We start from the raw sequence: 24,709 nt of genomic DNA on the forward strand, positions 1-24,709 counted from the left end.
CATGGCCAGAACTAGCATCGCTGAGTTCACCGCGATGACAGAGATGCTGACACTCAAAACCTGTGAGAAAAAGGCTCGCCACACCTTTCCGCCAACCGAGGCTGGGCTGCACACAAGCTACAAAGAGGATGGTCAGCCATCCCCGACGTGAGATAGGTGTGGCTGGGCCACAGAGGGAAGGACCACAGATGAACCAAGGAGCTTTGAAAAGAAGGGAAGTAAGTCACTTTTGGCTGATATGCATGACGGAGTCTCGAGGCAGGAATGATGGATGACCCTCATCCTGAGACCCCACACAGAGGGACACTTTTAATGATAAAGGCTCACGCTGCAGCCCTGGCAGTCTGAGCCTTGCCGGCCATTTCCCCTTGGAGCCCGCAGTACAGCAAGTGACTAGGCGGGCATGGATGCCACACCCCGCCAAGTGTGAGCCTAGTCTTCACCCTTGTGAGTCAGTCCCGGACAAAAACAGGACTGGAACTCAGGTCTAGACTCTAGATTCACAGAGCAGGGGGCTTTCATTGGACCCAAGGTTGGGCTGCTTAACTGAATTCCCATCAAAAAATACCCAATAACTGAAAGTCAAAATCGTTTCTTCAGCACTCGCAGGCAACGAGGAGAAAACCCACCCTGAATCTGCTTGCTAACCAAGCTGGCCCCTTAAGACCCAGGAATGGACCTGCTTGGAAGCCTAAGCAGGCAAGACAGTCATACAGTCACAAGGAAAGCAGTGTGGCATAGTCGAGTAAACTTGGGCCTGCAAGTCAGAAGGTCATAATAATAATAATGATAGCATTTATTAAGCGCTTACTATGTGCAAAGCACTGGAGACGTTACAAGGTGATCAGGTTGTCCCACGGGGAGCTCACAGTCTTAATTTCCATTTTACAGATGAGGTAACTGAGGCACAGAGAAGTTAAGTGATTTGCCCAAAGTCACACAGCTGACAATTGGCAGAGCCAGAATTTGAACCCATGACCTGACTCCAAAGCCCGTGCTCTTTCCACTGAGCCACGCTGCTTCTCTTAGCCATGCTGCATGGGTTCTAACCCCTGGTCCGTCACTTGTCTGCTGTGTGGCCTTGGGCAAGTCACTACACTTCTCTGGGCCTCAGTTACCTCATCTGTAAAATGGGGCTTGAGGCTGTGAGCCCATTGTGGGACAGAGACTGTGCCCAACCTCATTTGCTTGTATCCACCCCAGTGCTTAGTACAGTGCCTGGCATATAAGGGCATAACAAATACCATTATTATTATTATTATTGTTATTATTATTATTATTATTACTATAAGGAAAAAGGGCAGAGGGAAAAGTGCGCTGCCAGTGAGGCTCTCGTGAGCCACCTGATCATTTCCATGCTCGGAAGGGTCTGAGCAGACAGTCGGGCTCAGCTCTCTGCTTCCATTCACACTAATGATTTCCCCATTCTTCCGGGAAGTCCCAGGTCTCCTGGGAGCAATTCTGTCTCACTTCTGTCATAACCCAGGGAACAGACTCGCTCCAGTGCAGCTCCTTCTGGCCCAGCTGGCCTGTGACCCCCATGGGACCTGGCGGGCTTATGGCATTTCTAATGTACGGAGTTCATTCGAGCCCTCATTATCTGCCCCCACCGGGAACCCCGCTACCCATAGCAGCCCAGTGACAAGCCGGATGCTGCGGAGTAGAGCCCCAGCAGCTAGCCTAGGTTGCAGGGGGACACCGGGGAAACTTGCTCTCCCCAGGTCCCAGCCGAACAAAGAAAATGACGATGCTTACTCCCATCTTGCCCTCACAAATAAGGGCCGCGTGCCAAATGGTGGCGTGCACAGGACGGTTGGAAGGCCTGGGATGCCTGAGACTGCCAGGGGAGGAACATCAGAGGATCTGCGGGTGATCACTGTTTTGGCCCCAAATCAAACCAGGTCCTTTCTCACACTGTCCCCACTAGCCTTCCCTTCTTGTCTCCTTCTGCCTTCCTGCCCTGACCCACTCACTCTTCACACAAATAGTGACCCACACAAATAGTCGCACTGTGGGCATTGCAATTTCATTCATTCATTCATTCAATCGTATTTATTGAGCGCTTACTGTGTGCAGAACACTGTACTAAGCGCTTGGGAAGTACAAGTCGGCAACATATAGAGACGGTCCCTACCCAACAACGGGCTCACAGTCTAGAAGGGGAAGACAGACAAAAAAACAAAACATGTAGACAGGTGTCAAAGTCTTCAGAACAAATAGAATTAAAGCTATATGCACATCATTAAAAAAATAAATAGAGTAGTAAATATGTACAAGTAAAATAGAGTAATAAATCTGTACAAATATATATACAAGTGTTGTGGGGAGGGGAAGGAGGTAGGGTGAGGGGGATGGGGAGGAGGAGAGGAAAAAGGGGGCTCAGTCTGGTAAGGCCTCTTGGAGGAGGTGTGCTCTCAGTAGGGCTTCGAAGGGAGGAAGAGAGCTGGCTTGGCGGATGTGTGGAGGGAAGGCATTCCAGGCCAGGGGAAGGACGTGGGCCGGGGGTCTACGGCGGGACAGACGAGATTCAGCCTAGACCCGCCCTCCAGCCAAATCCCCGCTGACCAGCAGCCGAGAAGGGCTTTACCGACGGACGAGAGACAGTTTCTAGGGCTGCAAGGTTTCAGACTCGCCTGCCCACAAATACCTCGATCATCAGGAGCTGCTCAGAACTCAAACCCTCCAAGAGAAATGATGTGGTCTGATGACAAGAGGGAGTGCCTGGGAGTCAAGAGTCTCGGGTTCTAATCCTGCCTCTGCCACTATTTTTTTTACATGGCATTTGTTAAGCACTAACTACGCGCCAGGCACTGCACTAAGCGATGGGGTGGATACAATCTGAGTATCTTGTATCTAGCCAGTGCTTGGCACACAGTAAGCCCCTAATGAACACTATTATTATTATTACTATGGAGAAAATTCTCCCAAGGGACATTTCTTGATAAAGAGGAAAAAATTGTTCTGACATGCCAGGGAAAGTGAAGCGAAGGGCTGAGGAGAAGGAGAGAAGGAGGTTTCCGCACAGTCAGACTTCCTCACCACTCAGTGGAAGAAATGGCCCTTTTTCTTTCTCCCTGCTCTGGAAGCCCAGAGATGCAATGCAAAGCCAAGGGACCTCAGCTGAGAAAAGTGTTCAGCAACAGCTCCCTCCTTAAATCCCTGCATCCCAAGTCATATCAACCCACCATCCATCTCTACCATTTATGACATACATCCTCAGAGCTCACGTTGATTCAACTGTACCATTCACTACAATATCATCCATTATTTATTCTTGATAATAATCATCGTGGTATCTGCTAAGCACTTATTATGTGCCAAACACCGTGCTGCGCTCTGGGGCTGATAAAAGATCATCAGATTGGACACAGTCCATGTCCCATGCGAGGTTCAAGGCCTAAGGGGGAGGGAGAATGGTATTTAATCCCCATTTTACAGATAAGGAAACTGAGGTACAGAAAATTGGCATGGCTTGCCCAAGGCCACACAGCAAGCAACCAGCAGAACCAGGATGAGAATAATACCACTGAATGACTGAAAGCAAATTTCCTGACGCCCGTCCCGGGCTCTTTTCACTAGGCCTTGCTGCTTTTATTCTGACTTCTAGGTAAACACTTTCATCTCTGTCTCCCACATTTGAGTGCAAGCTTCTCCTGGGCAAGGAACGTCCTGCTCACTTGTTCTGTACTTCCAGGGAACATGTCTGCCAACTCTGTTGTACTGTACCCTTCCAAAACTCAGTACAGTGTTCTGTAACATAGTACGCACCCAGTAAATACCACTGATTGATTGATTGATTGCTGGGTGTTTAGTTCAATGTGGTGCACTTAGTAGGCACTCAGTAACTGCTCCCCCTGCTCCTCCTCCTCTTCCTCCCAGCCCCGAGCTCAGGCTGTTTGTTCCCCAACTATCAGCAACAAGGGGCAGGGGCCAGTGGGGAACTGCAAAGGAGGAGGCAGCCCCAGCAACGCTCCCTCTGGAACCCAAACATCCGCCGTCCCGCTGAAACCGGGCCTGGCCGGGCAAATCGACAAGATGCAGCAGGGCGATGGAGGCGCCCAGAAGGAAAGAGCACAAGCTTCATCCTGTAGAGTTCTTGCATAACGGGAAGACCTCAATTTCCTGACGAGGCCGAGAAAACCTCCCTGTTCTATGTGAGGCTCCAGATGCGGGTGGGCTCGGCCAGAACTGCTCGTGCCACAGACACCACTGCGAAGGCGGAAAGGGGCCGGGGGAGGAGCCTTGCTTTTCCTCTCGAAGATTCGGCAGCTGAAACTGCAAGGGAGAGGACGAGCCGATTCACCCTAAAGAGCGCGCCGGGCAGGAGAACCGGTGTCACCCAGCTCACGCACGGCATTCTGGCACCTGGCCAAGGACCAGGTGTTTGTTCTCTTCAGGGCCCCCTCCCACCCCATGTCCCGTCCTCAGTATTCCCTGCCAAGAGGTCAGGGTGGTGGGGCCAAGGGAGCGTTTCCCTGTGCTCAATGCTGGGCCACGCAGGAAACGGGCAGCCCCACCTCGCTGCAGCTCAGAGACGGTCTGTTTCCCGTCAGATGCTGGGCTCCTTTCACTGCGCCCTGACAGCTTCTGGCAAGATGCACCGAGACCACCCTAGCTCCGAGACAATCGAGCCCCTCGTGGCTAGGGAGGAGCCGCAGGTGGCTTCGTCTGCAGTCCAGCACCTCATGGCTCCTGCCGGCCCCCCTGGGTTTGACCACCACCTTCTCCTGCCACAGCGATTCCTCGTCTTCTGCCTGATTCATTCACTCATTCAATCGTGTTTATTGAGTGCTTACTGTGTGCAGAGCACTGTACTAAGCGCTGATGAGAGCAGCAGTGGCCAGCAGAGCTCGGGGCACTGTCCTCCCAGGTAGGGCAGCCGGCCCTCCCGTTATCAGGCAATGGGTGGGAAACTGGGGGAATCTCCCAGAGCTCTCGAAGAACAGAACAGGCCAAGATAAAGACAATAATAATAACAGTATTTGTAAGCAGAGTAAGCACTTACTCTGTGTCAAGCACTGTTCTAAGCACTGGGATAGATACAGTCGATCACACTGGACACAGTGTCTGTCCCTCACGGGGCTCACAGCCTAAAAAGAAGGGAAGACAGGTGCTGAATCCACACTTTATAGACAAGGAAACAGGCAAAGAGAAGTGAAGTGACCTACCCCAGGTCACACAGCAGACAGAGTTAGTGGAGCCGAGATTAGAACCCAGGTCCCTAACTGCCAGGTCCACACTCTTTCCATCAGGCCAAGCTGCTTCCAGTCACTAAAGCCAGGTGAGAGGCAGAGATATCAAGCATATGGGATTGACTCCGGTTTCGGGGAGGGGAGAAAGGGGGAGGAAGCAGAGGTAATGGGAGGGGCAAGATTCTGGGCAGGGTCTGTGAGCTCCTGCCTCATACTCCACACAGCAGGGGGGCTGCCACTGCCACTGAGGTTGGAAACTTTTTCCTGAACCGATGACACGCCTGAGCACTGCCTTGCGATGTCTGTTTGGTCACAGTGTTAGAACCCTGTTTTCTTGGCTTGCTGAATTTGTAACCTGTGGTTAGAATAAGAATTCATTCCTAGGCTGACATATCTGTCTTCCCCTACTTAGACTGTGAGCTTCCGAGGGGACAGGGATGAACTTGATCTGATTACCTTCTATACACTCTGGCCCTTAACCTAGACTGAGCACATGAATGAACCCTCAGTCGATACCATTACCCCTCCTGCCACTCCATCAATGGCAGTTACTGAGGACTTACTGTGTGCAGAGCACTGTAATACGCACTTGGGAGAGTATGATACAAGGCCATGCAGCAAGCAACCGGCAGAACCAGGAGTATGATAAAAGAGTTGGTACACACCTTCCTTGCCCACAACAAGAAGCACTGTGGTCTAGGAGTTGGAGTCAGAAAGACCCGTGTTCTAATCCCGGCTCTGCCACATGTCTGCTGTGTGGCCTTGGCAAGCCATCTCTGGCCTTCAGTTACCTCATCTGTAAAATGGGGATCAAGACTGTGAGCCCCATGTGGGACATGGACTGGGTCCAACCTAATTCGTATATATTCATTCATTCAATAGTATTTATTGAGCACTTACTATGTGCAGAGCACTGTACTAAGTGCTTGATCTACCCCAGCACTTAGTACAGTACCTGGCACACAGCGAGCACGTAAAAAATATCATAAAAAATCAATCAATCAATCAATCAATCAATCGTATTTATTGAGCGCTTACTGTGTGCAAAGCACTGTACTAAGCGCTTGGGAAGTACAAATTGGCAACATATAGAGACAGTCCCTACCCAACAGTGGGCTCACAGTCTAAAAGGGGGAGACAGAGAACAAAACCAAATATACTAACAAAATAAAATAAATAGAATAGATATGTACAAGATAAATAAATAAATAAATAAATAAATAGAGTAATAAATATGTACAAACATATATACATATATACAGGTGCTGTGGGGAAGAGAAGGAGGTAAGATGGGGGATGGAGAGGGGGACGAGGGGGAGAGGAAGGAAGGGGCTCAGTCTGGGAAGGCCTCCTGGAGGAGATGGGCTCTCAGAAGGGCCTTGAAGGGAGGAAGAGAGCTAGCTTGGCGGATGGGCAGAGGGAGGGCATTCCAGGCCTGGGGGATGACGTGGGCCGGGGGTCGATGGCGTGACAGGCGAGAACGAGGTACGGTGAGGAGATTAGCGGCAGAGGAGCGGAGGGTGCGGGGTGGGCTGTAGAAGGAGAGAAGGGAGGTGAGGTAGGAGGGGGCGAGGTGATGGAGAGCCTTGAAGCCCAGGGTGAGGAGTTTCTGCCTGATGCGCAGATTGACTGGTAGCCACTGGAGATTTTTGAGGAGGGGAGTAACATGCCCAGAGCGTTTTTGGACAAAGACAATCCGGGCAGCAGCATGAAGTATGGATTGAAGTGGGGAGAGACACGAGGATGGGAGATCAGAGAGAAGGCTGATGCAATAGTCCAGACAGGATAGGATGAGAGCTTGAACGAGCAGTACAGTCAAGTACTACCTCCCAAATGTCTGCCTGCATTGACTCTCCTCCCCACTCCTTATCCTCAGCCCTCTCCTGTTACAACACAGCCCAGGCACTTCGCTCTTCTAATGCCAATCTGCTCATCTCTCGCTCTCACACCGATCTCTCTGACTACTTATTCACCACCTCCCTCTTGAAAGGAACCTCCCCCTTCCTTCATAACCAGCAGACCACACTACTCCCCCCATCTGCAAAGCCCTATGAAAACCCCACCTCCCCCAGGAGGCCTTCCCTGACTAATCTCTCAACTCCCCACTTACTGTGTCACTTATGCCCTCCCCTCACTGCACTCATCTCCAGATCCTTAAACTTTCTTGTTTTCCCCTACCTGTAATTTATTTCAGGGTCTACCTGCCCTATTAGACTGTAATTGAACTCTTCGAGTTGTTACTAACTCTACTGTACTCTCCCAAGCTCTTTGTACAGTGCTGTGCATGAGCAAGTGCTCAGAAAATATGACCTAGTCCTCCATAAGCCTCCATGATCCTACACTGAAGTTGGCATTCCCCAATCAGCCCAAGAGAACTCAGATCTATCCGCTAATGCTGAAGGATAAACTGGGTTTTTCACACCTTTCCCAGAGCTACAGGGGAGGAATTTTTGCCATTTGGGGACACTCGCTCCGCTGACCGCCAGGACAAGATCCACCCGATGGATCTTTCCTCTCCAGCTGTCTATGTGGGCCTCCCAGGGGAGGCAGCATCGGGTTTGCCGCTGTCATGGGTCACCAATCAATCAATCAATGGTCTTTTCCGAGTGCTTACTGTGTGCAGAGCACTGGACTAAGCACAATACCGAGATGGCAGACACGTTCCCTGCCCACAAAGAGCTACCAGTCAGATCCGCTCCTGTGCAGGAAGGCTTAGGTGCCAGAGAGAGTTCATAAAACAAGGGGCTTACTGGGAACTGTAGGGCAATAGTAAGAATTAATAATAATAATAATCTTGGTATTTGTTGAGCACTTACTATGTGCCAGGTACTGTACTATGCGCTGGGGTGGATACAAGCAAATCGGATTGGACACAGCATAGTTTGCACTCCTCAGAAGTGTGTTTCAAGTTCTGGGTGGGTTTGCGCCCAGGCTCGGTGGGGCAAGGAAGGCTTCCAACTCGTGAAAGTCGATTTCATCAGTCCTGGCATCCCAAAATCCATCATGTGAGCTTCTAACCTTGAAGCTTAGAACAGTGCTCCAGCACTTAGAACAGTGCTCCAGCACTTAGAACAGTGCTTTGCACATAATAAGCGCTTAATAACCCTCTCTTGACCCCACCTCACCTTCTAGTTATCGCCCCATCTCCCTCCTACCATTCCTTTCCAAACTCCTTGACCGAGCCGTCTACACGCACTGCCTCGAATTCCTCAACACCAACTCTCTCCTCAACTCCCTCCAGTCTGGCTTCCGTCCCCTACATTCCACGGAAACTGCCCTCTCAAAGGTCACCAATGACCTCCTGCTTGCCAAATCCAACGACTCATACACATCCTAATCCTCCTCGACCTCTCAGCTGCCTTTGACACTGTGGGCCACCCCCTTCTCCTCAACATGCTATCTGACCTTGGCTTCACAGACTCCGTCCTCTCCTGGTTCTCCTCATCTCTCCGGTCGTTCATTCTCAGTCTCTTTTGCAGGCTCCTCCTCCCCCTCCCACCCCCTTACTGTGGGGGTTCCTCAAGGTTCGGTTCTTGGTCCCCCTTCTGTTCTCGATCTACACTCACTCCCTTGGTGACCTCATTTGCTCCCACGACTTCAACTATCATCTCTACGCTGATGACACCCAAATCTACATCTCTGCCTCTGCTCTCTCCCCCTCCCTCCAGGCTCGCATCTCCTCCTGCCTTCAGGACATCTCCATCTGGATGTCTGCCCGCCACCTAAAACTCAACATGTCCAAGACTGAATTCCTTGTCTTCCCTCCCAAACTCTGCCCTCTCCCTGACTTTCCCATCACTGTTGATGGCATTACCATCCTTCCCGTCTCACAGGCCCGCAACCTTGGTGTCATCCTCGACTCCGCTCTCTCATTCACCCCTCACATCCAAGCCGTCACCAAAACCTGCCGGTCTCAGCTCTGCAACATTACCAAGATCTGCCCTTTCCTCTCCATCCAAACCGCTACCCTGCTCATTCAAGCTCTCATCCTATCCCGTCTGGACTACTGTATCAGCCTCCTCTCCGATCTCCCATCCTCTTGTCTCTCCCCACTTCAATCCATACTTCACGCCGCTGCCTGCATTATCTTTGTCCAGAAACACTCTGGGCATGTTACTCCCCTGCTCAAAAATCTCCATTGGCTACCAATCAACCTACGCATCAGGCAGAAATTCCTCACCCTGGGCTTCAAGGCTGTCCATCACCTCGCCCCCTCCTACCTCACCTCCCTTCTCTCCTTCTACAGCCCAGCCCGCATGCTCCGCTCCTCTGCCGCTAATCTCCTCACCGTGCCTCATTCTTGCCTGTCCCGCCGTCAACCCCCGGCCCACATCATTCCCCTGGCCTGGAATGCCCTCCCTCCGCACATCCGCCAAGCTAGCTCTCTTCCTCCCTTCAAGACCCTACTGAGAGCTCACCTCCTCCAGGAGGCCTTCCCAGACTGAGCCCCTTCCTTCCTCTCCCCCTCGTCCCCCTCTCCATCCCCCCCGCCTTACCTCCTTCCCTTCCCCACAGCACCTGTATATATGTATATATGTTTGTACATATTTATTACTCTATTTCTTTATTTTACTTGTACATATCTATTTATTTTATTTTGTTAATGTGTTTTGTTTTGTTCTCTGTCTCCCCCTTCTAGACTGTGAGCCCACTGTTGGGTAGGGACTGTCTCTATGTGTTGCCAAGTTGTGCTCCCAAGCACTTACTACAGTGCTCTGCACACAGTAAGCGCTCAATAAATACGATTGATTGATTGATTAATAAATTCCATTAAAAAAAAGCTGTCCCTACACCTGCTGAGAGGGGAACCCGGGGTGCCAGCAACATATCTGGCTTGCTTGCTTGGGCAAAGGACAGTCACTCAGTCAGGTGTATTTACTGACTGCTTACTGTGTGCAGAGCATTGTACTAAGTGTTTGGGAGAGGATGCTATAACAAAATAGTGTTATTATTTATTATTTTATTTTAGAACAAAATAAAAAATAGAAAAACCATTCCCTGCCCACAATGAGCTTACAGCCTAGAGGGGGAGACAGATACTAATATAAATAAATAAATTACAGATATGTACTTAAGTGTCGTGCGGCTGGGAAGGGGAAAGGAGCAAGTCAGGGTGACACAGAAGGGATTTGGAAAAAAAGGAAGAGGGCATAGTCAGGGAAGGCCTCCTGGAGGAGATATGCCTTCAAGCAGCCTGGCGTAGCAGATGGAGCACGGGCCTGGGAGTCAGAAGGTCATGGGTTCTAATCCTGACTCCAGCACTTGTCTGTTGTGTGATCTTGGGCAAGTCACTTAACTTCTCTGTGCCTCAGTTACCCCATCTGTAAAATAGGGATTGAGACCGTGAGCCCCATGTGGCACAAGGGACTGTGTCCAACCCGATTTGTTTGTATCCACCCCAGCGCTTAGTACAGTGCCTGGCACATAGTAAGTGCTTAACAAATCCCATGATTATTATTATTACTATTATTATTCAATATGGCTTTCAGAGTAATGGTCTGTCAGATATGAGGAGGGAGGGCATTCCAGGCTAGAGGCAGGACATGGGCAAGGGGATGTGGGAACAGTGGATTTCTCTGCCATTGTCCTTGGGTTGCTCAGTTTCTCCCCCGAGGTCAGTTTCAGGAAAACGCAGAGTGGGTTCTAAGCTTGTGTGAAAATTCCAGGCAATCGTGTGGGACCTAGAATGCCCAGCAGCCAGCCCCAGGATCCCCTCCCTGCCAGAAGACAGCATACCATGGTTACAGCTTCAGGGCTATTTGGGGCCAGGATGGGCTGCTTAGTGCTTTTGTTGCAGGGACATTTCTGGAAAAGGAACATTCTCTTCCTTCCTTCCCTGCCTGACAAGGCACCCAAACAGAAAAGGAGGGACACGTTTGGAATCCGGAGCCAGAGAAAAGGAACAATGAACAGAAATAGTGAGAGATCTAGTCATGGCCTTAGCTGCTGGAATGTCTTCCCTGCAAATCTCAGAGGAAAAGTCTCCATGACAGCTTCAAGACGGCTTCTGCACTTGATACTGGCTCAAGACTTTGAACTGGTTATAGGTTCTGCCTTCTTTTCGGACGTTTTCCTGGTGTTTCAGAAATTTCTCTCTCTTCTCTCTCTTCCTTTCCCTCTCCTTCTCATATACACACACACACACACACACACACACACTCTCTTTCTCTCTCTCTCTCTCTCTCTCTCTCTCAACCAAAAAAAAAAAACCTCAAGTTTCTCTCATGGGGAATCTGGGTAATTTGCTTACCTTATTTGTTAATATTCCTAAATTAGATGAGGCCTCAAGTTGATGATTTTGGAGGAGCAATAGGGCCTAGTGGAAGGAGTATGGGCATGGGAGTCAGAGGACCAGAGTTCTAATTCCGTCTCTACCACTTCATTCACTCAATCATATTTATTTAGTGCTTACTGTGTGCAGAGCACTGTACTAAGCCCTTGAAAAGTACAATTCAGTAACAAATAGAGACAATCCCTGCCCATAACGGGCTCAGTCTTGGGGGATGTGGGGGAGACAGGCATCAAAACAAGCAAACAGAAAAACATGGAACACTTCACGAATGTGCGTATTACCCTTGCTCAGGGGCCATGCTAATTTTCTCTGTATCGTTCCACTTTTAGCATATGTGCTGCCGAAGCGAGTACAGTCTGCTAAGTGACTTTGGGCAAGTCACTGAACTTCTCTTTGCCTCAATTTCCTTATCTGTAAAATGGGGAGTGAGTACCTATTATCCCTCCTACTTAGACTGGGAGCCCCATGTGAGGCAGGGACTGTGTCGGACCTGATTATCTTGTATCTTTTAACAGAGTGATTCCCTCAATCCCCTTGCCCCTCCTACCGCACCTCACTGCTTTCCTTCTACACCCCAGCCCGCACACTTGGCTCCTCTAATGCCATCCTACTCACTCGATCTCGATCTCGTCTCTCTCACCACCGACCTCTCACCCACATCCTGCCTCTGGCCTGGAACACCCTCCCACTTTATACCCGACAGACAATCACTCTCCCAACCTTCAGAGACATCTCTTACAAGGGGCCTTCCCTGACCAGGCTCTCATTTCCTCTTCTCCCACTCCATTCTGTGTCGCTCTTGCACTTGGATTTGTACCTGTTATTCACCCCTCCCTCAGCCCCATAGCACTTACGTACATAGCCATAATTTATTCACATTAATGTCTTTCTCTCCCTCGAGACTGTAAGCTCTTTGTAGTCAGGAAATGTGTCTACCAACTCTGTTGTACTATACTCTTACAAGAGCTTGATACAGTGCTCTGCATCCAGTAAGGGCTCAATAAATACTACTGATTACACCAGCACTTAATATAATGCCTGACACACAGTAAGCACTTAACAGATACCAAAATTATTGATTATGAGAAAGAATAATCAACCGACAATCCCCCAAATCCATGCATCTCTACAGTAAATTCCCAGAAGAACAATGCATTACTAATATTTATTTAGCCCATATCCTTCTGTATCATCTATAGACTTGGATCTGGGACCTGTGTGCCTTTGATTTTTACCCCACCCTCAACCACAGCACTTATGTACATGCCTTTAAATTATATATTATAAGTTATTTACTTATATATACTTACTAGACTGTAGGCTCTTTGTGGGCAGGGAACATGTCTGCCAACTCAGTTGTACACCCCCAAGTGTTAGTATGGTGCTCTGCACATAGTAAGTGCTCAATAAGCACCATTGATGATGATAAGGAGGAGGACTGGCTACTTGGCAAAGCACATGGTAAAAGGCGATTGAAAATATATAAAAAATGCGTGCAGTCAATTTTGAGAGAATGTGCTTTCATTCTACACTTTGGCTATGACATGATGGAGAAATTAGGGAACAATCTGGCCACAGTCTAAGTCCATTATGGATACAACACAATCCACAAGTGGTCACAAATCCTGGTGCAGGACAAAGCATGTGGGCAATGTGTTGGACAAGGCCTAGCACTGCTCCACATCCTAGCCTCCGCCTCAGTCTTCCTACTTTGGATCAGTGAGGACTGTGTTTCTTGGTGTTTTTGTCACTTTAAGATCGTTAAAATGGTAACAGGGCAGTGAGTAGCAATGGTGTATTCTGGCAGATCAGCATCTACTCAGTCCTTATCCCAGCTGAAACAGAGAAGCAGAGTGGCCTAGTGGAAAGAGCATGGGCCTAGGAGTTAGGGGAACTGGGTTCTAATCCCGGCTCTGCCACTTGTTTGTTGTGTGACCATGGGCAAGTCAATGAACTACCTGGTACCCAAGATCTTCATCTGAAAAATGGGAATGAGATACTGGTCATTAATAATAATAATAATATTATTGTTAAGCACTTACTATGTGCCAAGCACTGTTCCAAGAGCTAGGACAGATACAAGGTAATCAGGTTGTCCCACTTGGGGCTCATAGTCTTAATCCCCACTTTACAGATGAGGTAACTGAAGTCCAGAGAAGCCCAAGGTCACACGACAGACAAGTGGCGGAGCCAGGATTAGAACCCATGTCCTCTGACTCCCAAACCCATGTTCTTGCCACTAGGCCATGCAGTTCTCTCTCCGCCTTTGGTCCCATGTGGGACAGGTACTGTGTCTGACCTCATCATCTTCTATCTGCCTCAGTGCTTAGCCTAGCAGTTGGTGCGTAGTAAGTGCTCAACAAATCCCCCAGTTATTATTAAAATCATTCCTCGTTGGAGGGCTTGGACCAACCGATAGTGCTCCACAGGACCCTAGAGCCCTGCCAATTTTCTCTTTTCCTTTGCAGGAATGGGTTAGAAGTGGGGACCTCCTCCCCATCCCCAGGCCACTGCCACCACCCTTTGGCTCTCTTCCTCCCTTCAAAGCCCTACTGAGAGCTCACCTCCTCCAGGAGGCCTTCCCAGACTGAGCCCCTTCCTTCCTTTCCCCCTCGTCCCCCTCTCCATCCCCCATCTTACCTCCTTCCCTTCCCCACAGCACCTGCGTATATGTATATATGTTTGTACATATTTATTACTCTATTTATTTATTTTACTTGTACATATCTATTCTATTTTATTTTGTTAGTATGTTTGGTTTTGTTCTCTGTCTCCCCGTTTTAGACTGTAAGCCCACTGTTGGGTAGGGACTGTCTCTATATGTTGCCAACTTGTACTTCCCAAGCGCTTAGTACAGTGCTCTGCACACAGTAAGTGCTCAATAAATACGATTGATGATGATGATGAGATAAGCACCCCAAACAACAATGGGACCTTTCAAGGCCCAGCCAGCTGTCATAGTAAGCGCTCGATAAATACCACTCATGATGATGACAAAGCCTGGCTGCAGGAAGCTCGTAGGAGCAGTCTTATCACCCTCTCTCCCTTTCTCAAGCAAGGAAACATGTCCCTACAGCATCCTGGAGCTACCCACGCCCCTACCAAATGCACACATGAAAGATGGCACTCTGACTTTTGAAAGAAAAAGAGAAAGAAGCCTAACTAACAAATGAGGTGCCAAGACAAAAGGACTCTGATCCAGATCATCATCCTTTCCTCTAACACCTTCCCCTCCAGGATTAACTTTGTGCTCCCCCAAGGACTGACTCTACTTCCTGGCAAGCATCGTAGGGCCTGATCCTCTGGTTCCAACCCCTCGCCGTCCTCTCTGGGGGAATTCCAGCCTTCAGGTTCACCGCCCCTGGATCCTCCCTGCTGAGATTTCAAATGCTGCCCGTCTTCCAGACTGTAAACTAGTTGTGGGCAGGAAATGTGTCTGTTTATTGCTGTACTGTGCTTTCCCAAGTGCTTAGCTCAGTGCTCTGCACACAGTAAGCACTCAGTAAATACAACTGAATGAAAGAATGAATACTGCTGCTGATCCACATAATTGCTCTTTCCCTCACTCCACCCCATTCCCCGTCTGCCCCGAGCCAGGAATCCTGGCTTCTGGACCCCAGCTTGGAGACCCTTTCCTCCTGCACCCTAGCCCAGAAACACTCAGTCCCAACTTAAAATGCCCGAGGGCACTGTAATATTGTACTCTCCCAAGCACTTAGTACAGTGCTCTGCATACAGTAAGCATTCAGTAAACACAATTGGTTGGCTGGTGATGTTCCAGGTGAAGTCACCTCTTCCTTAATTTCCTGGTCCCTAAGCAGATATGAGTTCCCCTTGGGAAATGGACTCGGAGAGTGAGTTTTTATCTGCTCTAGCAACTTCTGAGTTTCCCTCCTTGTCTCTGTTGCTGTGTGTGGAGCTAGCTAGTGACCAAAACATGTAGATAGCATTCAACCAGCCGTGGGCAAAATAATAATGTAGGAATTGGTATTCAAAAGTGTTAGTCAAGGACAAATCTTGAAGTCACCTAAACCCCTAACCCATTCATTTCACCGACAGTTACTTTAATGTGATTTTTCCCTTAACGTGAGGTTCTTCAAGAAGCTAACCACTGTTACAGCAGAAAATACTTGTATGTTGAAGAGAATCCCTGTTCCCTGGTAGCTTACAATCGGGGGGGATTTGGGTGGGGACTTATACTTCCCAAGCGTTTAGTACAGTGCTCTGCACACAGTAAGCACTCAATAAATATGATTGAATGAATGAAAGACAAAACTAACCACTTTTCTTCATCCATTCATTCAATCATATTTATTGAGTGCTTACTGTGTGCAGAGCACAGTACTAAGCACTTTTTTAATGGTATTTGTTAAGTGCTTACTATGTGCCAAGCACTGTTCAAAGCACTGGGGTAGATACAAGGTAATCAGGTTGTCCCACATGGGACTCACAGTCTTAACCCCATTTTACAGATGAGGTAACTGAGGCACAGAGAAGTTAAGTGACTTGCCCAAAGTCACACAGCTGGCAAGTGGCAGAGCCAGGATTAGAACCCATGACCTCTGCTTCCCAAGCCCGTGCTCTTTCCACTAAACCACGCTGCTTCTTCACTCGGGAAGTAAAATTCAGCAATAGAGACAACCCCTGCCCACACCGGGTTTACAGTCTAGAAAGGGGGAGACAGATATCAAAACAAGTAAACAGGTAACAATATAAATAAATAGAATTATATATATATTTATATATATATATGCATCAAAACAGGTAAACAGGCATCAGTATAAATAAACAGAATTATAGATATAAATATAAGTGCTGTGGGGTGGGGAGGGGGGTAGACCAAAGGAAGCAAGTTGAGGTGACAAGGAGGGTAGGGGGAGCTGAGGAGTCGAGTAATGACCAAGTCCCCATCTTTCATTCATTCATTCATTCAATCGTATTTATTGAGCACTTACTGTGTGCAGAACACTGTACTAAGCGCTTGGGAAGTACAAGTCGGCAACATATAGAGATGTGAGCCCAACAACGGGCTCACAGTCTAGAAGGGGGAGACAGACAACAAAACAAAACATGTGGACAGGTGTCAAGTCATCAGAATAAGTAGAAATAAAGCTAGATGCACATCATCAACAAAATAAATAGAATAGTAAATATGTACAAGTAAAATAGAGTGATAAATCTGTACAAACATATATACAGGTGCTGTGGGGAGGAGAAGGAGGTAGGGTGGGGTGGATGGGAGTAGGAGAGGAAAAAGGGGGCTCAGTCTGGGAAGGCCTCCTGAAGGAGGTGAGCTCTCAGTAGGGCTTTGAAGGGAGGAAGTGAGCTACCTACTCTTTCCAAACAATGAGTAAAGACACCATTTCCCCGACTCTCCGCCCAGCTCACCCACTGGGAGGGGCAGCAACACTGAGTTGCAACCAAGTCCGGGGCAGCCAAGAGCCCAGGGCTGGAAGATGAGGACATAAAGCAACTTGCTGCCAAGCTTAATTTCCAGTGAGAAGGCTCGGAAACCCAGAATGAAATGGCATTAATGACTCCAGCGGGCTGTAACCCGTCAACTTCAGAGCCACCTAGACCCTGCCAACGGAGTCAGTGCTCCTGGACTGCAGCCCAGCCAGTCGACGAGCAGCCCCACCTCAGGCCCGCACACAGGCCCCATACCCAGGGCCGGGCCGAATCCTGAAATCAGTCTGTGGGGCCTGAGCACTGAGCCAGATCGGAAATGGGCCGTGCCTTATTTCCAGGGGTGAGGGGGCCCTGGGGATGGCTGGGGGGTTACGATCTCAACAGCTCAGGGACAGGGGCCCCTGGGAAGAGAGGTTGACCCTCCTACAGAATTTCCTCTTGCCCAAAAAGATACAGCTCACAGAGTCATGAGCTCGTGCTCTCCAGCCGCTCCTGTCCCTGGGGGGGATCGCTCAGCCAGTAAGGGAGTCTGGGAGGAGGCCCAGAGTGAAGCGGGAAGGAAAGGAGGCTCTTGGGCTGGAGAGGCACAGTGAGCCCATGCGAATCCTCAAAAGAAGACACCTAAGTAAGTAGGAGAGGGGAATCGCTAAAATCCACCCTTTCCCCTCCATCCAAACTGCTACCACGTTAATATAATCACTCATTCTATCGTGCCTGGATTACTGCATCAGCCTTATTGCTGACCTCCCAACCTCCTGCCTCTCCCAACTTCCAGTCCACACTTCACTCGGCTCCCCGGATCATCTTTCAACAGAAACGCTCAGGATGTCACCCTCCTCTCCTCAAAAATCTCCAGTGGTTGCCTATCCTACCATTCCTTTCCAAACTCCTTGAACGAGTTGTCTACACGCTCTGCCTAGAATTCCTCAACAACAACTCTCTCCTCGACCCCCTCCAGTCTGGCTTCCGTCCCCTTCATTCCACGGAAACTGCCCTCTCAAAGGTCACCAATGACCTCCTGCTTGCCAAATCTAACGGCTCATATTCTGTCCTAATCCTCCTCGACCTCTCAGCTGCCTTTGACACTGTGGACCACCCCCTTCTCCTCAACACGCTATCTGACCTTGGCTTCACAGACTCCGTCCTCTCCTGGTTCTCCTCTTATCTCTCCGGTCGTTCTTTCTCAGTCTCTTTTGCAGGCTCCTCCTCCCCCTCCCATCCTCTTACTGTGGGGGTTCCCCAAGGTTCAGTGCTTGGTCCCCTTCTGCTCTCAATCTACACTCACTCCCTTGGTGACCTCATTCGCTCCCACGGCTTCAACTATCATCTCTACGCTGATGACACCCAGATGTACATCTCTGCCCCTGCTCTCTCCCCCTCCCTCCAGGCTCGCATCTCCTCCTGCCTTCAGGACATCTCCATCTGGATGTCCGCCCGCCACCTAAAGCTCAACATGTCGAAGACTGAGCTCCTTGTCTTCCCTCCCAAACCTTGTCCTCTCCCTGACTTTCCCATCTCTGTTGACGGCACTACCATCCTTCCCGTCTCACAAGCCCGCAACCTTGGTGTCATCCTCGACTCCGCTCTCTCATTCACCCCTCACATCCAAGCCGTCAACAAAACCTGCCGGTCTCAGCTCCGCAACATTGCCAAGATCCGCCCTTTCCTCTCCATCCAAACTGCTACCCTGCTCATTCAAGCTCTCATCCTATCCCGTCTGGACTACTGCACCAGCCTTCTCTCTGATCTCCCATCCTCGTGTCTCTCTCCACTTCAATCCATACTTCATGCTGCTGCCCGGATTATCTTTGTCCAGAAACGCTCTGGGCATATTACTCCCCTCCTCAAAAATCTCCAGTGGCTACCAATCAATCTGCGCATCAGGCAGAAACTCCTCACCCTGGGCTTCAAGGCTCTCCATCACCTCGCCCCCTCCTACCTCACCTCCCTTCTCTCCTTCTACTGCCCAGCCCGCAACCTCCGCTCCTCCACTGCTAATCTCCTCACTGTACCTCGTTCTCGCCTGTCCCGCCGTCGACCCCCGGCCCACGTCATCCCCCGGGCCTGGAATGCCCTCCCTCTGCCCATCCGCCAAGCTAGCTCTCTTCCTCCCTTCAAGGCCCTGCTGAGAGCTCACCTCCTCCAGGAGGCCTTCCCAGACTGAGCCCCTTCCTTCCTCTCCCCCTCGTCCCCCTCTCCATCCCCCCATCTTACCTCCTTCCCTTCCCCACAGCACCTGTATATATGTATATATGTTTGTACATATTTATTACTCTATTTATTTATTTATTTATTTATTTTACTTGTACATTTCTATCCTATTCATTTTATTTTGTTGGTATGTTTGGTTCTGTTCTCTGTCTCCCCCTTTTAGACTGTGAGCCCACTGTTGGGTAGGGACTGTCTCTATGTGTTGCCAATTTGTACTTCCCAAGCGCTTAGTACAGTGCTCTGCACATAGTAAGCGCTCAATAAATACGATTGATTGATTGATCCACCTCCATATCAAACAAAAAACTGGCTTTAAAGCTCTCAATCACCTTGCCCTCTCCTACCTCACCTCCCTCCTCTCCTTCTACAACCCAGCCCGCATATTTCACTCCTCTAATGCTAACCTTCTTACTGTGCCTCAATCTCAACTGTCTTGCCACCAACCCCTGGCTCACGGCCTGCCTCTGGCTTGGAATGCCCTCCCTCCTTAAATCCAAAAGACAATTACTCTCCCCCACTTCAAAGCCTTATTGAAGGCACATCTCCTCCAAGAGGCCTTCCCAGACTAAGCCCCACTTTCCCTCATCTCCCATTCCCTTCTGCTTCGCCCTAACTTGTTCCCTTTGCTCTCCTCCCTTTCCAAACCCCACAGCAATTATGCATATATCTGTAATTGTATTTATTTGTGTTGATGTCTGTCTCCCCCTCTCTAGATTGTGAGCTTGTTGTGGGCAGGAATTGTTACTGTTTATTGTAGTTTTCCAAGCACTTAGCAGAGTGCTCTGCATACAGTAAGCACTTAATAAATACAACAATGAATGAATGAATGTGAAAAGGAAAGGAGGCCAAAGAGGAGTCCAACTCACCTCATCACTTTCTTCCACATCCACGTCCCCATTGGCATCATCATCCATCTGTTTGTGGATGTTGCGGACTGCCTCGAAGCTGAGTTGCTCATCCTCATTGTCACACAGAGGCTTGTCAATCCGGCAGAATTCTGTCCCAGGGGCAGAGACGGGGAGAGGGGGAGAGAGAGAGAGAGAGAGACACTCAGACAGGACCCACAAGAAGAGTTCCAGGCCCCCCCCAACCAACTCCTACTAGCCATTTGGAGCAAGGAAGGTTTGGGGAAAGGGACCCTCAAGGACACCAACTCCCCAAGGTCATTTCCACCCAAACAGAAAGGCTGGCTCTCCTTTGGCATCCAGTTGTGGAAACCAGTCTCTAGAGGTGCCGAACTGTGGCTAGTGGGGACTCGAACTTCATTGAGTTAATAATAACAATAATAATAATAATAATAATGGTATTTGTTAAGCTCTTACTATGAGAAGCCATGTGGCTTAGTGGATACAGCATGGGCTTGGGAGTCAGAAGGTCATGGGTTCTAATCCCAGCTCCACCATATGTCGGCTGTGTGACCTTGGGCAAGTCAATTCGCTTCTCTGGGCCTCAGTTACCTCATCTGTAAAATGGGAATTAAGAATGTGAGCCCTTTGTGGGACAGGGACTGTGTCCAACCTAATTAACTTGTATCTATCCCAGCGCTTAGAACAGTGCTTGGCACTTAGTAAGCTCTTAACAAGTACCATTATTATTATTATTATGTGCCAAGCACTGTTCTAAGAGCTGGATACAAGGTTCTCAGGGTGGACACAGCCCTTGATCCACATGGGGCTCACAGTCTTCATCCCCATTTTAGAGATGAGGTAACTGAGGCCCAGAGAAGTGAAGTGACTTACCCAAGGTCACACAGCAGCCAAGTGGTGGAGCTGGGATTAGAACCCAGATCCTTACGGCTCTCAGGCCTGTGCTCTATCCACCACGCCATCTGATTCTACCTCATCAGTCTGGGCTTTAGGTTAGGTCATCAACTGTCGGGTTGGGTCTAGCTGACCACTACCCAGGTGCCTTTTGGGTCTGCCCCAATGAAACCTGTGGCCCCTGTTTAGAGACAGCAAATAACAGGGTTGGGAAAGGGCGGGGGGGGGGGGGGGGGGTGTCACTGTAGAGTGTGCAGACTGTGTGCCGCGACTGATGGTCCCTTCAGGCACCAGTTCCTTTCCTTCATCATCAGAAGCTGGAGGATGCACAAGAGACTTTGGCCCAAGCCAGGAGGGTAGGGAGGGTGGAGGGCAGAGCGTCAAGGGAAGAGAGGAGTGGCAGGACTTGGGGACTGAGGAGTCTCTGGGGAGGACGCAGAGATCAGAGGAAACCCCAGACAGGTGTAGGGCATACAGGTGAGGGAGTATTTTTACCCACCAACTGTTGGACACTGGTCCCCACTAGAAGCTGCTTGTTTGCAGAGGGCACATAGGTGGCAAGGGGAGTGCGTTTTCCAAAGAAAACCCATCAACCGTCCTCCTTATTGTGGGCATTCTCGCTGACAAAGAGCTGCTTATGGGGAGCTGAACCACAATGCCCAGGACAGAATTTCTAGGAAACTGCCTCTGGTGCCTCTCCGGGGGCCAGCCCGTCCACCTGACTCAAAGGGAAGATCAGACGTGGGGCTCAGAGGAGGAGGCCAAGCACGGGGAGCTGGAGGAAAGCAATAGGAAGCTAAAGAAATGTGGACATCCGGGAGAAATGAAACCGGATTAGAAAATCCGTCACATGAGTCAGACCCTGAAGCCATCTGGGAAAGAAGGGGCTGACAGAAACCCAGGTATCGGAAAGATAAACTGGGCTTGGGAGCAAAGTAACCTGGTTAGGCTGGCAGGAATTGATGGAGAAACACAGCTGCACATACTGCCTGACTCTAGCCCTCTTCCAACACCCACTAGCCACTGCCCAGATAAACTGGAGTGTGCCAAGGGTGGAGAAGCAGGGGTGGGCGGGTGGGTGGACTGGGGGGAGTAAAGGGGAAAATATATTTTCTTTCTTCCCTATTCCTAAATGCATTCACAAGTTCCACCTCACCGGCAGCCTTCTATGAAAGTGTACAATGTGCTCCAATCACAGAGGCCTTGGTTCCTGCTCACAGGAGTGTAACAGACACACACCATTTGGAGTTTAGCCCTGTCTTCTCCCTGCGGCCGAGTCTCACAGCAAAACCAGGTCACAGGCCTGCAGATCTGGGGGTCTCCAGAGCTCCTTTGAAGGGTCTCTCAGAGAAGAGCCTTCCTGGCTTAAATTTGGCCCACGGAGAGCAGGAGTCCACGGCTTTCTAAAGCAGGGGTTTGTGCCAATCCAATATGTTCGTAACTTTTTATTTGGCTCTTAATCGGTGTCAATGCAGCTATTTCGTCATCATCATCATCATCATCATCATCATAATAATGGTATTTGTTAAGCACTTGCTATGTGCTAAGCACTGTTCCAAACACTGGGGTAGATACAGGGTAATCAGGTTGTCCCACACAGGGCTCACACTTTTAATCCCCATTTTACAGATGAGGTAACTGAGGCACAGAGAAGTTAAGTGACTTGCCCAAGGTCACATAGCAAACAAGTGGCAGAGGCGGGATCAGAACCCATGTCCTCTGATTCCCAAGCCTTGCCTCTACTCAGCTACGTAGAAACTATTATTATTATTATTATTATTATTAATATGGTATTTGTTAAGCGCTTACTATGTGAGTTGGTAGTTCTAGACTGTGAGCTCATTGTGGGCAGGGAATGTGTCTGTTTGTTATTATATTGTACTCTCCCAGTGATTTGTACACAGTAAGCCCTCAATAAAAGCAACTGAATGCACGAATATGTGTCAAACACTGTTCTAAGCACTGGGGTAGATACGACACCTGCAACCTTGGTGTCATCCTTGACTCCGCTCTCTTGTTCACCCCACACATCCAATCCGTCGCCAAAACATGCCGGTTCTGCTTCGCAACATCACCAAGATCCGCCCTTTCCTCTCCGTCCAAACCGCTACCTTGCTGGTTCAATCTCTCATCCTATCCCGACTGGATTACTGCATCAGCCTCCTCTCTGATCTCCCGTCCTCCCATCTCCCCCCATTTCAGTCTATACTTCACTCTACTGCCCGGATCATCTTTCTACAGAAATGCTCTGGGCATGTCACTCCCCTCCTCAAAAATCTCCAGTGGCTGCCTGTCAACCTACACGTCAAGCAAAACCTCACTCTCGGCTTCAAGGCTGTCCATCACCTCGCCCCCTCCTACCTTACCTCCCTTCTCTCCTTCTACAGCCCAGCCCACACCCTCCGCTCCTCTGCTGCTAACCTCCTCACTGTACCTCTTTCTCGCCTGTCCCGCCTTAGACCCCCGGTCCACGTCCTTCCCCTGGCCTTGAATGCCCTCCCTCCACACATCCGCCAAGCTAGCTTCCTTCCTCCCTTCAGTGCCCTACTGAAAGCTCACCTCCTCCAGGAGACCTTCCCAGACTGAGCCCCCTTTTTCCTCTCCTCCCCACCCCCCACCCTACCTCCTTCCCCTCCCAACACTTGTATATATATTTGTACAGATTTATTACTCTATTTATTTTACTTGTACATATTTACTATTCTATTTATTTTGTTAATGATGTGCACATAGCTTTAATTCTATTTGTTCTGACGATTTTGACACCTGTCTACATGTTTTGTTTTGTTGTCTGTCTCCCCCTTCTAGGCTTTGAGCCCGTTATTGGGTAGGGACTTTCTCTATATGTTGCTGACTTGTACTTCCCAAGTGCTTAGTACAGTGCTCTGCACACAGTAAGCGCTCAATAAATACGATTGAATGAATGAATGAATGAGTTAGCTTGTGCACAGTCCCATATGGGGCTCACAGTCTAAGTAGGAGGAAGAAGAGGGATTTAATACCTATTTTACAATTGAGGAAACTGAGGCATAGAGAAGTTGAGTGCCTTGTCCAGGGTTACGCAGCCAGTAATTGCCAGATCCAAGTTTCAAACCCAGGTCCCCTGACTCCAAGGCCCATCATCTTTCCAATCGGTCACGCCACTTCTCTGGAAGTTGCCCTGGTGCTCCTTTTTTTTCAGTCTCCCTCTAGACTGTAAACTCATTATGGGCAGCGAACGTGTCTGCTAATTCTTTTGTATTGTACTCTCCCAAACGCTTAGTACGGTGCTCTGCATATAGTAAACACTCAATAAACACCAGTGACTGATTACTATACTGGACTCTCTCAAGCACTTAGTACAGTGCTCTGCATACAGTAAGCATTCAATAAATACCACTGATTGACTGATTCTAGGTTTGATGATTATGTCCATATCATCATCTCACTGCTGGTCCAGGGGGAACAGTACTAATAATAGTAGTAATAATACTAATACTAATAATAACAGTAATAATAATAGTAGTAATAGAATAGTAGTAATAATACTCTGATAATAGTAATAATAGTATTGGTTAAGCACTTATTAAGTGTCAAACTTCCCCCTCAGGGTCGCATCTGGAGAGTTTCCAGTACTCTACCCGTCTCAGCTACAGGAGGGAGAGTCAAGCAGAGGCCTACCATTCCATTCCTAGCTCGGGCAATGGCTAGTGAGTAGAAGGCAATCTGCTACAAGTCAAAGCTCACCTATGCTGGGCAGCAGCGGCAGGGGAAAGAGTCAAGGAAAGGAGACACAAGTTTACTGCACAGAAGGCAGCAATGGTCAACCACCTCGGTATTTTTACCAAGAAGACTCTATGGCTACA

The 24,709-nt window shown here is 49.2% G+C and overlaps 1 protein-coding gene and 2 non-coding genes across 4 annotated transcripts in view; 1 reads left to right on the forward strand and 2 right to left on the reverse strand.

The window, feature by feature from the left end:
- The window catches only part of STIM1 (stromal interaction molecule 1), a 211,122-nt gene that overhangs the window by 82,008 nt on the left and 104,405 nt on the right, over positions 1 to 24,709 (reverse strand). For both annotated transcript variants that reach the window (XM_038766384.1, XM_038766389.1), the window contains exon 2: positions 19,971 to 20,101. In XM_038766384.1, coding sequence (XP_038622312.1) covers positions 19,971 to 20,018 — 48 coding nt within the window. In that variant the 5' untranslated portion in view covers positions 20,019 to 20,101. The remainder of the gene's footprint in view (positions 1 to 19,970; positions 20,102 to 24,709) is intronic.
- LOC119924625 lies at positions 11,731 to 11,837 on the reverse strand. Its single transcript, XR_005449328.1, has one exon. It is a non-coding gene; the product is annotated as a U6 spliceosomal RNA (small nuclear RNA).
- Positions 24,444 to 24,580, forward strand: LOC119924510. Its single transcript, XR_005449221.1, has one exon. It is a non-coding gene; the product is annotated as a small nucleolar RNA SNORA7 (small nucleolar RNA).

This window comes from Tachyglossus aculeatus, chromosome 2 (genome assembly GCF_015852505.1).
Source record: "Tachyglossus aculeatus isolate mTacAcu1 chromosome 2, mTacAcu1.pri, whole genome shotgun sequence".
Taxonomy (NCBI): domain Eukaryota; kingdom Metazoa; phylum Chordata; class Mammalia; order Monotremata; family Tachyglossidae; genus Tachyglossus; species Tachyglossus aculeatus.